Below are 16,810 nucleotides of genomic sequence, written 5' to 3' on the forward strand. Positions count from 1 at the left end.
TAAGCGCGTGCGATCTTTCGGGAGTTTCCGTTAGAAAACGAATCCCCGGAAGATGCGCTTCGCTAGCGTGCCGTGCGCCTGGAGGTTCAGTAGTTGTTTTTACACAAAGAATATTTGTAGACCTAAGCAATTCAGTGCTCGTGTTAGAATCCCAGAGTGCTAATCTACAGGATTCGTGTTTTTGAAGAGGAAATATGGGGATATTTGTACAATCAGTTTTAAATTTACGAGTGTGGAGGTTGGTTTATATTGGCTCTTTTAGTTTCTGGTCTTTTCACCCACCAAAAATCCTTTATGATGTCACCATACAAAGGGGATTATTCCCTTAGCTCTAATCTTCGTCCTTTCCTTATCTTTTATCTGCTCTTTAAGACTCTTTTCCCCCTAAAGGTGAGTTTAAATATTAAAAAAATATCAGTACTATCACTTATAGGAAAATGTTAGATATAGGCCAATTCTTACTATCAGTTATAAATATTCCAAAATCTTGACGGAGGTATGTATTAATGTTTAGAAAATAGTTAAATGTGGGCTTAACTGATAAGATTGATCCCTTACCTGAATTAACCTTTGTTTGAGAAAATTCTTGATTTGGTTTTAGACTGAATTCTGAGTCCACAAGAGCAGTAACAAGATATAAGTTTATGAATCAGGTAATAAAAACAAAATAAAATTTAATTTTGAAGATGAACTAAATTGTGACATTTTGCCACTAATTTATAAAAGCAATGACAAGGTAAAGAAAAGACTACATTTGAAAAACTACAGTATTTCATGTAGCTTTTTAAGTTTTAAGATATGTTGAGCTTTTAAAATTTAAAGACATTTCTTGTACTTGGATGCAAGAATCAACTGTAACGAACATTTTTGCATGAATGGCTTTTTTTTTTTTACATCTTTATTGGAGTAAAACTGCTTTACAATGGTGTGTTAGTTTCTGCTTTACAACAAAGTGAATCAGTTATACATATACATATGTTCCCATATCCTCCCTCTTGCGTCTCCCTCCCTCCCACCCTCCCCATCCCACCCCCACCACCCCAGGTGGTCACAAATCACTGAGCTGATCTCCCTGTGCCATGCGGCTGCTTCCCACTAGCTATCTGTTTTACGTTTGGTAGTGTATATATGTCCATGCCATGCCATTCTCTCACTTTGTCAACATGAATGACTTTTAAAATAAATTTGTAAGTAGAACCTAGGAGTCTCAATGGGGAGTAATTGGTTGGTGAAGTATTTAGAAAACAAACACTTGGCATCTTCAGAAATTCAACTGAACCATTAGACCTCTGTAGCCTTGGGATTTTCCTGAAATTAGATAATTAATGAAATGGATCACCTAAAGTTTTATATAGCAAGGGAAGCTTTCTGCTAGTATTGAAAATAAAATTTCGCTTTTTTTAAAACTCATAAAGTAATAAATTACAACTTTCCTTTAAATGACAATTCTTAAAACAGTAAGTAGCAGTTTCTTCTCCTGCATACTAAATTCATTTATATACCTGGGATTTGCTTGTTTGCTTGTTTTGAAAATGTTCCAAAGTGTTCAGACATTCACTTGAGGGATATTTAATCATCATACCACAGTTGGTCAGGGTTGATTGCAATTATAGAAGCAACTTTTATCTTTTATAGTTTTAACTTTTCCCTCTTAAAGTTCCATCCAGATTACAGTGTGTAATTAGTAGAAGTTTACAGAACGATTGCCTCCTTTCATCGTTGACATAAATTGCTACAAACCATATTTCAGTCTCTTCCAACTTACAGAAAATTGGATTTAAACTGATGGTCAAAATTACAGTAGTATTTCTATTCCATTGGAAGGCTCAGTGTTTGCATGTGGGCAGAAGTTACTAAGTATGTCCCTTAGAACTAAATGATGTCTGAGCTGGTGGTAGAAGTGAAAGTCTGTGCATTCAATGCAAATTTGAAGGATTTTGACTGGGAATTAGAAAAGGAAAAGGTAACCCCTACACCTGCTGCTCTACAATAGCATTCACCCTAATGTTGATCTGTAGAGCACAGTGAGAAGACATACCAGGATGTAATCTTTTACTCACAGGGTCTAGCGCCAGCTGATCCAGACATTCATCGTTGATAGAAGACTCTCTAGAGTCATCTAGTTTTAGCATCTTTGAGTCCTCTTTCTGAGTTGTTTATGGTATTTATGTCTATTTGGAAGCTTATGGAAAATGAGCCTAATCGAAGAAGCAAAACACTATTATTGAGAAAGAAGCAGAAAAATATTCCAGTGGCAAATAAAGTAACTGTTTATTTCATTTGTTGTTTCACAGTGTTGGTGACCTCAATAATGGCATGATGATATTTTTCTGAGGCTGACTTGAATTCCACCAGATGCTTCTCATAACTTTTGATGGCTTCTTGAAGCTGTGTTTTCTCCACTGCTCCCAGGATGGCACGGAAGATCATATCTATGCCAAGGCCAAGAACAGCAACTCCTATGCTACCAAGGAGAGAAGCACCAATTTGAGCTAACACAGTGACCAACTTGTTAATTATGCCAGTTGTGATGTTTGAGCCCACGAGTTTAACAGCCACTGCACTGGCAGCAGAAGTAGCTTCTCCCAGGATGACTGAAATAACCTTTTGTACTATTGCAATTTTCTCGGTTTCTTTTTCCTTAATATCCTGAAGTTTTCTATAAAGGGTTGGCTCTAGTTTATCTTTTAGTGCTTCATCAACCTTTTGCAATTCTTTTTGGATTTTCATCATGGCTTGGATGATGATATCACAGTTTTCTTTGATGGTCGCATCTCTTTTCATTTCAATGGAGGCCAGCCTGCACCCTAAGTGCGTATTTAAAACCCCAATCAGCTTATTGGTGGCATGGAAGCTGTCAGATAAGCAGTCAAGGAGCTCCTGGTGAAGACGATTTACTTCTTGTCGCCTTTTTGGGTTCTCTGGGTAGAGGAAGTCACTTTGAGCCATATTTCAAATATGATCTCTGAAAAATACAATAGTAAATCTTTACTAGAAATCTTGAAAAATGTCTGCTGGATGTATAGATTTGACCAGGAAATCTTTTACTTTATGAATAGCAAAGTAGTATGCTATCTAAGGAATTTCTCAGAAAACAAGTTTTTCAAAACAAGTTTTTGAAACTTGGAGTCAGTGTATGAATATATGGGTGACATAATGCAACTTGTTGATGCATTAATTATGGCATTAGATCTTGTGGAGGGGGGGAGATCCTAGATAGGAAAGATTTGTGTTTATCTAGCATCTGATTATTAATAAATGTGATTATTTCCAAGTAATATTTAATAACATATTTGAAATGGTTAGCTCTTGATTACCAGTGACCCTTAATTTCCTCAAACTCTAGTCACCACGTTGAATACCCCAACCAGACTGATTTTTCTAATATTTGGAATTAAATTAGTAGCATCAGAAGAATATTAAGATCTCTGAGTTTACAGGGCAATAATTGCTAATTTTGTTTGTATACTCTGTTATCTTAATTTACAATATTCAAAACACTCTTTACAGGTCAATTATTTGCTCTCCAAACCTAAGAGGCATCCAAAGGCAACACATATAACAGAATGTTTACCAAAAAATCCTCATGATAACAGTTTATTTTCAAGGTTCCTTAGATTAAAATCTCACTTGGAGAGACAGTGGGCATCATGGAAGGGACAGGGCAGTTCTGACTATCTCTCTGGTTCTCCATTGGCAAAGCTTATAAATTAAATTATTTAGAATTGTCTATATTACACTTGACCATTATTCAGATATGCTAGAGTTAATCTCAGAAAGAAGATAATGTCATTTCACAAAGGTATTAGGGAATAAGTAGCAAGAGTACATCAGAATGAATAAAATAAACCTAGTGTTTGTAACCTGCTTGTGTCTGTACTTCGGGCTCAGAGAAAGAAGGAATAAGCAACACCCTTCTGAGTGAATTTGGGTGAGAGTTTGAAGCTAGTGAGAACAATGTTCCTCAGTATGCACACCTGGAATAGGCTTACTATGTGCCTGACACTTGAATATTTCATTTGAATTCTTGGGAGAAAAGAAGGAGAAAATGGAGTCCTTTATACCTGTGTGGGATCTGGCTCCTCCTCTCTTTGTGTAAACAACATGCTAATTAATCTGGGCCCTATCTTTCTAGGACCACTGTTCTTAGCCTAGATATTGGGAATCTCAGAAGCATGGGGGGAAGGAATGAAGATGTTTTCTCTCAAGAAAGTAAACATGAACATAACCTATCCTCCAAGTTATAAAGATACAGTTTGGAAATGGAAAGGGGAAAAATTTTGGAAATGGATTAGGAACATAATAATTTTTGCTCTTAATTTTAGGAAAATGCACTAGTACCCCTGGTGGAATAAATTGTATCAATGGTCAGAAATTCATTTTTATCTTTGATTTAGATACAGTACACACACACACACACACACACACACACACACGTGACAGATACAAATGTCCACAAATTAGAATATATCTCAATTCCATTTAAAGAAATTGTTTGTTAAAGGACTATTAAATATTCCACAAACTCACCATTGGGTTGCAAACTGCAATTTGATAACCACAAATTGGGACTTTGATTTTCGCTTTTTTCTCCTAGAAATTTTACGTTAAACTGTTTTCTTTTTTGGTTCCTGGTTTTCAGATCTTATCATGAAGTGAAAACTCCAGTTTCTGACTTTGAATTTAGAAGATCACCAACTACATCCCCATCCAGATATTTAGGTGAGAGGAGTCTTTCTTACCCTGAAAAAGTGGGAAATTTCTCTAAAAGCTGTCATATGCTGTTATCTGAAGGCATGGCTTTTAGAAAAGATGTGTGGTTCTATTTACCTCAGGATAAACACATGGAGAGATGAACCTTCCTCCTTGATGGGAGGTTGAATGTTTCCAAGTGGTCACTTCCTTCCTAATTAATTCATTGTTTTAACACAACTTGACAAATTAATCATAAAATACATCTGAAAGACTAAATAGGTGAGACTACTTACTTTTTTCAGGATAAGTAATGTTGGGACTTTTTCCTCCTCAAACATTAAAACAGTATAAAAACACAATATTAACAAGTATTGTATAGGTGCAAGAGTAGGTGGAGTCATGGAACAAAATAGTCCCCAGAGAAGACCCTTCTGTACATTTGACTTAACATATAATAAATGTAGAATCTCAAATCAATAGCAATTAGTATTCCATAAATGATCCTGGCATAATGGGCTAGCTTGTGGGGGATTAAACATTAATTTAAAAATATCAGTGTAACATATGTAAAAAAGATCAAATGATAAAATAGCTAGAAGAAAACAGATAATTTTCAAATGTATATGGAGGGCTTTATAAGCTTAAAACCAATGGGAAAAAGTCACACAAAAATTTGACTAACAAAGATGACCACGTAAGAAGGACTGAAAGCAAACTGGTTAAAATACAGGAAATATTAAAAAGTATTGGTTTCTAACTAGTCTTGTTATTAATACAGAAAACAGTCAGGTAAACATGCAAACAACTCTGAACAGACAGTAAAAGAAGAAATAGTATTAATTTATTGATGAAAAGTTTCAGTCTTACCAGAAATCAGATACAGTACTTTTTCAGCTACAAAAGTAGTATTTTCTTTCCTTTACATACTCAAGCCCTTGCACATGCTCTTTTATACCCTTCTTCCTAGGTTGCAGATATCCATAATTTTGTGCCAATAACAAGTCTGAGTAAGAGATATCATGATGTGCTCAGAATTATTTTTCACATCTAACAAAAAAAGACTTATTTTTCTGAGTCAGGCTTACCTCCTTTTTTTTCTTCCCTGGGGAAGGGGACTGAGGGTTCCTTACGCAAAGAGATCTTCAGCAGCCCTGCCACCATACCTGCCCCAGTACTGAATACAGTTTAAAATTACTTCCATCTCAACAGTGAGATAAATGCTAGAGAATTAGGTGGAAGAGAGGTGGGGTTTGAAGGTGAAACCAATTAATTATGTTTGGGACAAGTGAAATTTGAAGAGCCCGATGAAGGAAGTAATTTAATAATTCAGTAGCAATTTGCCTAATGGAGAGTAGTACTTTACTATTTATTATAAGGTAGTATGCTAGGCTCTGTAGAGCATACAGAAATGAAAGAGACGTGGTCCCTGCTTTCGTGAAATTTCTAATCTAGTTAGGAAGTTAAGACAGATTTAAAACTACAACATCAAGTTGAAAGCACTATGTCATACAAAATTATAGATAGAGGTGGTACTTGCCTTGTGCAAATTCAAATTTTAAAGAACTCACTTTGAAGTAAGACAGAGAAAGACAAATATCGTGTGATATCACTTATATGTGGAATCTAAAAAAATGGTACAAATGAACTTAGTTACAAAACAGAAGTAGAGTCACAGATGTAGAAAACAATCTTATGGTTACCAGAGGAAAGTGGGGGATGGGGGGAGGGATAAACTGGGAGATTGGGATGGACATATATACACTACTATATATAAAATAGATAACTAATAAGCATCTACTGTATAGTACAGGGAACTCTGCTCAATACTCTGTAATAACCTGTATGGATAAAGAATCTAAAAAAGACTGGATATATGTATACATATAACCAATTCACTTTGCTGTACAGCAGAAACTAACACAACATTGTAAATCAACAGGACTCCAATAAAAATTAAGAAAACTAAAAACAAAACAAAAGAACTCATACTTTAATAATATTTACACTGGGGCCATGTGGAGACAGTCTGTCATCTAGGGAGGGTTAACAATTTGTACCTTTCCAATTGACACTCTTAAATATGTACTTGATACTTAGAGGAGAGGTTATACACCGCATGAAAAATCTTAGTTGGCAATGTGCAGCATTTCAGCTATTGCCCATGACAATTTAGTTCTGATGCTCGAATTGCTTACTTGTCTCAGCAAAACAAAAAAGGTCTGCAATTAGTTGGAGTCACCCTTCTTAAAGATCACAGTTGTTACTTAGGCATGCCTCAAGTGATGTCTTACCAGTGATATACAGTACTGTAGCTGAGAGGAGTTCTGGGCTATACACTGTTCTCTATCTTACTGCATTTTCAGGGCAGATCTTTTAAATATTAACTTGAAAGTTCAATCTTTTAAAATCATTTTAAAGTCATTTTAAAAAATGACTTTTAAGATGGGCATCAGCAGGTAGCTAAGTGGTGTACTTAATCCAGCTCTGATCACCTGCATCTTTTGTATGGCAGTTGTGAACTTTTACACTATTTGTTATAACACGATAGTGCTCCCTGTTAGTGATGGGCAGTTACCATCCACTTCTGTACTGCCGAATTTGTGTGGCTATTTGAGCATTTTATTGTAGTGGTTCATGAAATAAGTTTTAAAGAGCCCTGGGGCAGCCTGATGGGGAATTGCTAGCCAGCAGGTGGAGTGCTTGGTCTCTGGCACGCCAGTTTCACCCCAGCCTTTGCTGAAGCAGCTATGCTTTCTTTGCTGCTCTATCTGGGCTGTGGGTGGAAAAAGTTTGTGTGATAAGCGAGTTCTTTTGCTAAAATAAAGTTAGGATATCACATGTATTTTGACTTGTTATTTTATTTAAAAAAAGGAAGTAAACAAATCTGGAAGCACTGATACTTGATCTGCTCATCTTAGGAACTTGGAATGAAAACAAAGACTAGCTTCAGATGGATTCTTATTGGACCTAACTCATCAACATTGTTGAAATAAGAAGTAAACACTCATGATTAAAGAGCATATAAGAAATGGGGGAAATATACTGACGATTGTATCTGAAAGTTAAAGTTTATTTAATGATACTATACAGTTCTTTTAGTTTTTCAGGAAAGGAACCACCTTGCAAAATAAAAATGTATTGATCATCACATATGTAAATAAAAATTTCTCAGGATACTTTTGTGAATAACAGTACTGCATCGACTCTCAAGTGCTATAGGAATTTAAAGAGAAAATTTAATATGGAGGTCATTAGAGGAAGATTCATGGAGGAAGTGACAGGTGATTGTGCATTGATAGACGGTAGAATTATAACATGATGAAATTAAAAGATTTGATAAAACAAAGTATTTTAAAATAAAAAGTTTATAGCAATGATATATAAACACTTTAATATGTAGGAGGAAAAACACCTATAAACCTACCATCTTGTTTTTCTTTTATTATTCCTTTCCAAAGTTTATTTAAATGCATAAGTATTTTTACCAAGTTGTAATAATAAGAAATAAAATTTCATCTTATATTAACTTACTTAAACACTTCCCCTATTTCTAGTTTTATAATTATTTTATTGGTTATATAAAATATATTTGTATTTTATAAAGTATTTCATATATCTTTACCATAATTTAACAAATTCTTAATTGTTTCACTGTCTTAATACAAGTATTTTAATACACATAGTTCTTTTTTCCCTCTTCAATTATCTGGATTATTTCCTCAGGATAAATTTCCAGAGGAAATTCAGATTATATAAATATACAATTTATGTAATCAATAGGAATAAAAATTTATATTACTTTTGATATGTATTGCAAATGCATTCCAAAAACTTTTACACTGACATCAAAAATAAATTTTTACAGCAGGATACTGGGTGTGTTTCAAAGTCAAAGACAATTCTGTTAAATATTATTGGTTTGAGGAGCATAAGGTCAAACTGAAGAGCTCTTGCCATTGTGGAAATCCATCCTGAAAAAGTTAATGATGAAATGATACTGAGGTTTGCTTCCAAATAATCTAGAAGGCAGATTGGAGTAGCTTCATAGAGGTAATAAGATCAAACTTGTTTTGATAATTTTTGAAGCTGGGTTATGGGGGTGTGGGAGTTTATTATATTATTGTCTTTACTTCTGTGTATGTTTGAACTTTTCCCATAATAACAATTAAAAACAGAAAGAAAGAAAGAAAAAAAGAAAAACCATGACCCTGTCCAAGCTTCTGATGTTTGGTCATTAGTGCTCTCTAAGGTTTTACCTTTCTCCAATGTGTCTCTTATCCTCACTACCCATATTGGGTCCAGCTATCCTGCAAGGTTCACTTATCTGGGAGTGTGGGTATAGGGTATGGGTAAAGTCAGAATCTTTTCAGGAGAAAATAACAGCTACTAACTAGTCCTGAGCTTCCTTCTTTAATTTAAATCAAAACCATGGCCTTTCATTAAAAAAAACAAGGTTGATCATGGTGTGATGACACTCTGATATAAAGTCTTTAAAAGAATATTTCTGACCAGAAAGCAGAATATCTAGATCATTCACCAGCATTTATCAAATGTTCACTTGAGAAACCTCTGCCATATGCCTTGAGTAGACAATGTTCCTTGCCCTCAAGAAGATAACAGTCTATTTGGAGACACACAGCAAAGGCCCAGTGATATTTAAATGTAATATAACTTATGAAGGAGCATAAGTGCTATACATTAACTAGAATTAGATCACACATTCATATTTTCGCAGATACTGAATGCTTAAATTAATGTTAAAGACATAAAAGGAAATGTTACATTCCATGTAAACAACACACATTCACACAGGGGTCATTTCATCCTTATTCTTTTCTAAAATTGATGTCTTTACTACTATATCATCCCCTCTGAGTTAATTATATAAGCTGTTATTTTTCTTCTTTCTTGGTGTCTTCAGAGACATAAATGATCACCAGGAACATGTCACGGGATCCGCTTAAAAAAAGTTGTTTTGTTAATTTATTATAGTTATGACTAGGATTCAAGCCTGACCTGTTACTGCAAACACCCTTTAATATGGAGAAACAGAGTATTATATCAATACTGATAGAAATACCCATATTGCTTACCTTGCTGTGTTTCTGAGTTCAGTGGTCCCAGCAGTTGTTGGGGAGTATTGCTGCAGTGCTTTTTCATCTGGTTTCAACTGGATGTTTCTAATGGAATGTGATGACTTACAGGCTTTGCTAGTCTCTGCTGGGTCCCTCTGCCTGTCTGGTTCATCGACTGTTTCTGCATGGTTTAGTTCTCAGAATTCTTTTATTTTCTATATTAATATAAAATTGATATATATTAAGTAATATTAATTATAAGTGATAATTATAATAATTATTATAATAATTATAAGTAATTAATAGTGCAATGGTAAAACATTAAAATTTTTGTTCTTTAATGGACTTTTTTGTTGTTGAAAAGTGCTGTCCAACTGAGCTAATTCAATTCAGTAGACAAGATGCCTCTTTGATTGAAGCTCTCAGATTTTGGGTTCCCATCATGTCAACTTTTCCAGATATTAAACTTCCTTTAGCTTCTGTTGCATTTTGTACCAGTTGCTGATTGATCTAAGTTCTCAAGAGATATAGATACAGATATTTTCAGCCAAATGTGTTTTTTTGGTGTGTGCTCTTCTTTCCTGGCTGGAAGTTCTGCTCTTTACCACTGTCTCTCTTGTCATCTTGGTTAATTGTCTTGACAATATAAAAACCTTAAAGATCAATTTGACTCCTTTCCCTTAAAGCTTAGATCAGAGTCTCCCATGCTTCTTTCTCTAGATTCTGTCCTAATCCCCACTGATTCCTCTACAGCAAAGACACATCAGAAGCAAGAAAATCACTCAGCCTCTAGTGATTTGTAATTTACTAGTTTGTAATTTATGGATTGGCATAAAAGGACTATGAGATAATAAATGTAAAATACTTGGCACAGTGCCTGTTTTATAGCAAAAACTTACTAAATGATAGCTATTCTTATGTTAACAAGAAAAATTCCTGTTGTTATTGAGTGGGCAGAGGATTGCGAACCAAGATGCCAGCCAGGAGACTTGGATTGTACAATCTAAAGGTGCTGCCCTATGGTTCTAAAGAAGGACCAAGTGGGGTGCAGTAGATTGCTTTCGTCCCTCTGGGTCATTTTGCATTTGACATAGCCTAGGGACCCACCACGTAGGAACATGGGAAAAAAGGGAAAAAAGTATTGTGGCCAGTGTAGCCGAAGTATGTATGTATGGATAAGTAGGATTTCAATAGATGTGTAAGGAGGTGGGGTATGAAGGAGATGATGCAGGTGAAGGGAAAACTGTGAACAAAAAACTGTGGAGCATTTTCAGGGAACAAAATTAACCCACTATGCTGGTGGCACAGAGTATATGTGGGAGCAGTGAAGGGAAGGCAAGTAGTGGAAGACTGAGAGCAGTTTGTTGATGGCCTTAGATGCCATGCTAGGAAATTGTATTTTATACTCTAGACAATACTGAACCATCGAAGGTTTTTGGTTATGGGATAATATTAGGAGGTTTGGATTTCAGGAAAGTCAGTTTATACAAACTGGATTAGTGGGTATGGACAATAAAACATGGGTTACCAACTCCAATGCCTATAGTAACTGGACAAGATATGTAAGTAATTGAAACACTTAATGTAAGACAGTAGGGTATAGAGGTGAATGTCTAGTCTAAAGGGGACAACCTCAGCTCTAGGAAATTTCTCCAGCTTAGAAAAAGGACTTAATGCTGCCAGTTAATTTCATTTTTTCAATAATCAGTAGAAATTCAGATTTCTATGTTTCAATTTTTAAATTTGCAACTGATAAAAATTTTGAGAATACACTGTGGTAGGTCAAACAAAGCATATCTGCTGGTTAGATTTCGCCTGTGGATTGCCAGTTTGTGACCCCTTGACAAAAATATTGAGATAAAATGTGAGACCATTAAAGTTGTCTAGATGAGAGTTAACTGGAATAGTAGTTATGGGAATGGAAGGGAGGGGATGGATTGAAATAAGTTCAAAGGGAGTTAACAAATTTTAGGGACTGATTTAATATGGGGAAGAGAAAAGGAAAAGGGATTTGAGCCTCAATAATGAGGCAAAGATTAAGAGGAGAAAGTGTTTTCTGAGGAGGTGAGAGCAGTTTTGGATAATTGTATGCCATATACTGGTGCAGTCACTATGTGGAGATGACCAGTAGGTAGTTGGAAATGTAGATCTGGAGATCGGGAGAATTGCTGAACCTACGCCATGAAGTTTAGGAGTCATCTGCACACAGATGGCATTTGTAGTTATGGGATCTTGAAGGGAGAAAGTGTACAATATAATGGGGGCCAAAAACACAGCCTTGCGGTGCTTAGGAGACTGGAAAGGCATTGGTGGTATAAGGAAGAGAAACCTATAAAATAAATATATGCTTAGAGAGGATATAGAAGGACCAGAGTTATACAGCATCATGGAGCCCTCAAGAGGAAAAAGTCTTGAAGTAGGAAGAGGTATTCAGCAATTTTAATAATGCAGAGAACTCAAGATGGTTAAGGCCTGGAAATAGGCCAAGAGATTTGATAATTAGAACTTATTGATGCCCTACAGGAAAATAGTGAGGGATAGAATAAATTACAGTGACGTAAAGAATCTCTCTCTTGAGAAATTTGAGAATTAAAGGAAGGAGTGAGATGGAATCATTACTTGAAGAGAAATCAGAGTCAAACTTTTTTTAAAACTAAATAGGGCAGTTGTTTTTGTTTTTGTTTTTTTGCTGTGCCATGTGGCTTGCAGGATCTCAATTCCCTGACCAGGGATTGAACACAGGCCACAGCAGTGAAAGCCTGGAATCCTAAGCAACTGAATAGGGAACTGAGTATGTACATAATTAAAGGAGAAGGAAAAATAAAGAGGGAGTGATGGAGGATGCAAGATGTATTGGTCAGCTTGGGCTGCCATAACAAAATACCATAGACTGGGGGCTTGGACAACAGAAGTTTTATTTTCTCACAGCTCTGGAGTCTGGGAAATATAAGATCAAAGTACCAGCCCATTCAGGTTTTGGTGAGGGCTCTCTTCCTGATTTGCAGGCAGTCACCTTCTTGCTGCATCCTCACAAGGTGGAGAGAGTGAGGGAGGGAGCTCTCTGGTGTCTCCTCTTACAAGGACACTAATCCTATCGTACCAGAGCCCTGCCCTTATTACTTCATTAACCTTAATTACCTCCTAAAGGACCTGTCTCCAATTACAGTCATACTGGAAATCAGGGTGTCAACACATGAATTTTGGGAGGACTTCAGTTCACAGCACAAGAGAAAAGGGGAGATGATTGATAGAGCAGAATTCTAGCAGAAATACCAAAAGAGGATTGTGAACATTGGTTAGAGACATTAACATTTTTCTCTATTGCAGAAGAAGACAAGTTGTAATGAAAGTACAGAAAGGACAGGACAGACATTGGGAGTTTGTATTAGATGGCCTTGATCTTCTTTGGAATATTGCATTCTCTACCTCCTCAGTCTGCTGTTATCCACCTTTCAGAGATACTTGATAGTTTATATATTCTGTCCAGAATTTTTTGTTGTCATCAGTAGGAAAGATTGGATGGAGTGTGCTTGCTCTATCTTAACTGAAACCAGAGCCCCTCTATGTAATTTTTAATGTTTTATCCAATCTTTTTCACTAGATTGGATGGGTATTGAGGGTAATACCTGTGAATACTGTCATTCCATATGTCAGCATATCCAATTCAGGATCTAGCATGCAATATTTGATATGTGGTTTAAATTTAATGAAACCCCCTGATTCTACTCTGTTTAAATTATTTTTTATTAAAGCACAAGATCATTTCTGTTTTGAAGCTTGTATAGCTTTCCAACCTTTGATACGAGTTATTCTCACGTTCAGATTATACTTTCAGTCTCTTTATGGTTGACAAATATACTTTTAGTTTTCATTTGGATTACTACTTGTTTTACAGTGCTGAAACATTTCTTCTGAAGAAATGTCTTCAGGGTCAGAAAAGGATAAAGAGAGGCTTGTTCAAGCTGCCAAAACGTTCTTCTTTCACATGCACGATCTTGCTTCCTTCACAAATGCACTCACCGAATTGTTTAACAGCAGTATGAACACTCAGATCTTCTTGATGGCTGTGAAAGAAGATGGTAATGTTAAGGATGTCTTTGAACAGATGCTCAAAACTTTTAAGGAGATGCAATCTGCAGTGGTGGCAAAGCAGGACAGAATGCAAAGTGAACCTTTATGTTCCAAGATTGCAACAGCTATGTGCTCTATGCTTGAGAAGAGTAGCAGTGTAAAGGAGTTGCAACAGTCAGCCAAAGGAATGTTCAAAAATGTCCATACACCGGTCATTGCCTCTGTGCTGAATAATGGTAACATCCCTGAGAGTTTGGAACCTTCTCTTTCACTCTTGATGAAATATCCAATCATGAATCTTCAGTAAAGTGACGTCTATAGAAAAGACACCAAAGAGCAATCAGATGATACCACATCTGAGAAAAGCCCAAGTCCTGGTCCATCCAAAGCCACTACAATAGACACCTTGAAAAAGTTGCAGGATGCACCAAACACTGGGAATGCCAAGGATACCATCGAGTCAGCTGTAGATCAGATGGAGCAAATTGTCAAAACCATGAGACCAATCTTAGAGATCCTCCAAAAAGCCATAAAAACTATGGAAACCAAGGTTTCTGTGTTTAAGAAATCCAAGGACTAGTAGGAGTGCAACAGTAGTGCTCATTTCTGTCAGAAAACCAATTCAAATCCTGCGAGCTTTTATAGTACTTTCTAAGACCTTGGATGCCAGACATGTGGTCTGTTGGGACATGAGTTTGAAGAATAGTCACCTGGCAAACCATGTTCCTCAAGTTTTGCTTTATTCAAATAAAAATAAATAGTCAAAGAAACCCTGCTTGAAATGGCAGTTACTGAAAAGAATATATTGTTCAAAAAAATCAAGTATGGTATTATATTTGAGGATGTTTCTAAACATCGTATTTCATCTTAAAGCATAATTGAAATAACCCTCAACTAATTCCCACTCTTAGTAATTCTATTTCTAGTTCCTACAGTGCGAGTTCCAGCTAAATGTATACACTATCAGTAAATAATCTGGTTCAGGCCTAGGAAACAAAACTTTCGCATTTTTGTCACTCATATACCAATTTCTGTACACTTCAGTGGCTTGCCTATCATAAGCCATCACTAAATACTTTTGATATGATTTATCCAGAAGTATATAAGAATAATGATGAGGAGTAATAGCATTTTCTTGCCTATGTGAATAAGACCAGAGCAAATGAGTTATTCTTTGTCTCCTACTGAAGTCTTATGATTAGGAGATAATAGAGGTTGAAAAATGGAAGTGCTCTAACATTTTACACAAAAAAAGACCTAGTGCTTGTTACTTGACCGTAATAGAAGTAGGATTTCTGAGATGTGCTTGTATTGGGGAAAAAAGTTAGACAAATCCATTTGCCTACCAAAAAGTCTTGAGCTCTCATGAACTGCAAATGAGTGTATGCTCTCAAGATTGCCATATTTCAAAAACAAACAACCCAATCAAAAAATGTGCGGAAGACCTAAATAGACATTTCTCCAAAGAAGATATACAGATGGCCAAGAGGTACATGATAAGTTGCTCAACATCACTAATCATTAGAGAAATGCAAATCAAAACTACAATGAGGTATCACCTCACACTGGTCAGAATGGCCATCTTAAAAAACCTACAAACAATAAATGCTGGAGAGGGTGTGGAGAAAAGAGAACCCTCTTACACTGTTGATGAGAATGTAAATTGATACAGCCACTGGGCAGAACAGTATGGCGGTTCCTTAAAAAACTAAAAATAGAGCTACCATCTGACCCAGCAATCCCACTACAGGGCATATACCCTGAGAAAACCATAATTCAAAAAGACACAATGTTCATTGCAGCACTACTTACAATAGCCAGGATGTGGAAACAACCTAAGTGTCCATCAACAGATGAATGGATAAAGAAGATGTGGTACATATATACAATGGAATATTACTCAGCCATCAAAAGGAACGAAATTGGGTCATTTGAAGAGATGTGATGGACCTAGAGTCTGTCATAGAGTGAAGTAAGAGAAAAACAAGTATCGTATCATTAACGCTTGTATGTGGAATCTAGAAAATGGTACAAATGAACCTATTTGCAGGGCAGGAATAGAGACACAGACGTAGAGAACAGATGGGTGGACACAGGAGGGAAGGGAAGAGTGGGATGAATTGGGAGATTAGGATTGACGTATATACACTACCATGTGTAAAATAGATAGCTGGTGGGAACCTGCTGTATAGCACAGGGAGCTCAGCTCGGTGTTCTGTGATGATCTAGATGGGTGGGATGGGGTGGGGAGGGAGGTCCAAGAGGGAGGGGATATATGTATACATATAGCTGATTCACTTCAGTGTACAGCAGAAACTAACACAACATTGTAAAGTGATTTTACTCCAGTTTAAAAAAAAGATTGCCATATTTCACATGATACCTAATAGAAACTTTCTTAAGAATAAGAAAGACAATAACTCTAGTTTTATTTTTTTCTTTTTAAGAAGTATGGAATTTACTACTTACTTTAAAAGCAGTTAACTCTAGTTCTCTATTGGAATCTTCCTTTCTGAGAATACCTAAGATTTTTCCTCATTTAACCTTTTTTTTTTTTTTTGCGGTACGCGGGCCTCTCACTGTTGTGGCCTCTCCCGCTGCGGAGCACAGGCTCCGGACGCGCAGGCTCAGTGGCCATGGCTCACGGGCCCAGCCGCTCCGTGGCATGTAGGATCTTCCCGGACCGGGGCACGAACCCGTGTCCACTGCATCGGCAGGCGGACTCTCAACCACTGTACCACCAGGGAAGCCCTAAACATTTTTTCGTTTAAAAATTTAAATCCTATTTTCTCTTTAAAAAAATGCTTGCTTCTTATCTAAATCTCAGAGGAGCTAAGTAGCCTGGACTTTCAGAATTCAAAGGTATGGAGCTAGCTCTCATCTTCACCCCATTTAGCCCAATTAGTAGGGTCTTTAGAGACCTAGCAATCCCCCATCACCCCACTTATCTTGTCTACTACCTGAAAGAA

At 36.3% G+C, this 16,810-nt stretch overlaps 2 protein-coding genes across 2 annotated transcripts; one reads left to right on the forward strand and one right to left on the reverse strand.

The window, feature by feature from the left end:
* Positions 1-2,242: 2,242 nt before the first annotated feature.
* SMCO3 (single-pass membrane protein with coiled-coil domains 3) lies at positions 2,243-2,949 on the reverse strand (the record flags this gene model as incomplete). The annotated part of the gene is made up of 1 exon (XM_082849897.1): positions 2,243-2,949. One exon carries the CDS (start codon positions 2,947-2,949, stop codon positions 2,272-2,274), a length of 678 nt encoding a protein of 225 aa, XP_082706023.1. The 3' UTR covers positions 2,243-2,271.
* Positions 2,950-13,689: 10,740 nt separating this feature from the next.
* On the forward strand, positions 13,690-14,421 carry LOC309968305 (uncharacterized protein C12orf60; the record flags this gene model as incomplete). The annotated part of the gene is given in 2 exon segments (XM_082849517.1): positions 13,690-14,145; positions 14,149-14,421. Coding segments are annotated over 2 exon segments (729 nt in total).
* Positions 14,422-16,810: the final 2,389 nt, after the last annotated feature.

Source organism: Leucopleurus acutus (assembly GCF_964270905.1).
Source record: "Leucopleurus acutus genome assembly, chromosome: 11".
In the NCBI taxonomy this organism is placed as follows: Eukaryota; Metazoa; Chordata; class Mammalia; order Artiodactyla; family Delphinidae; genus Leucopleurus; species Leucopleurus acutus.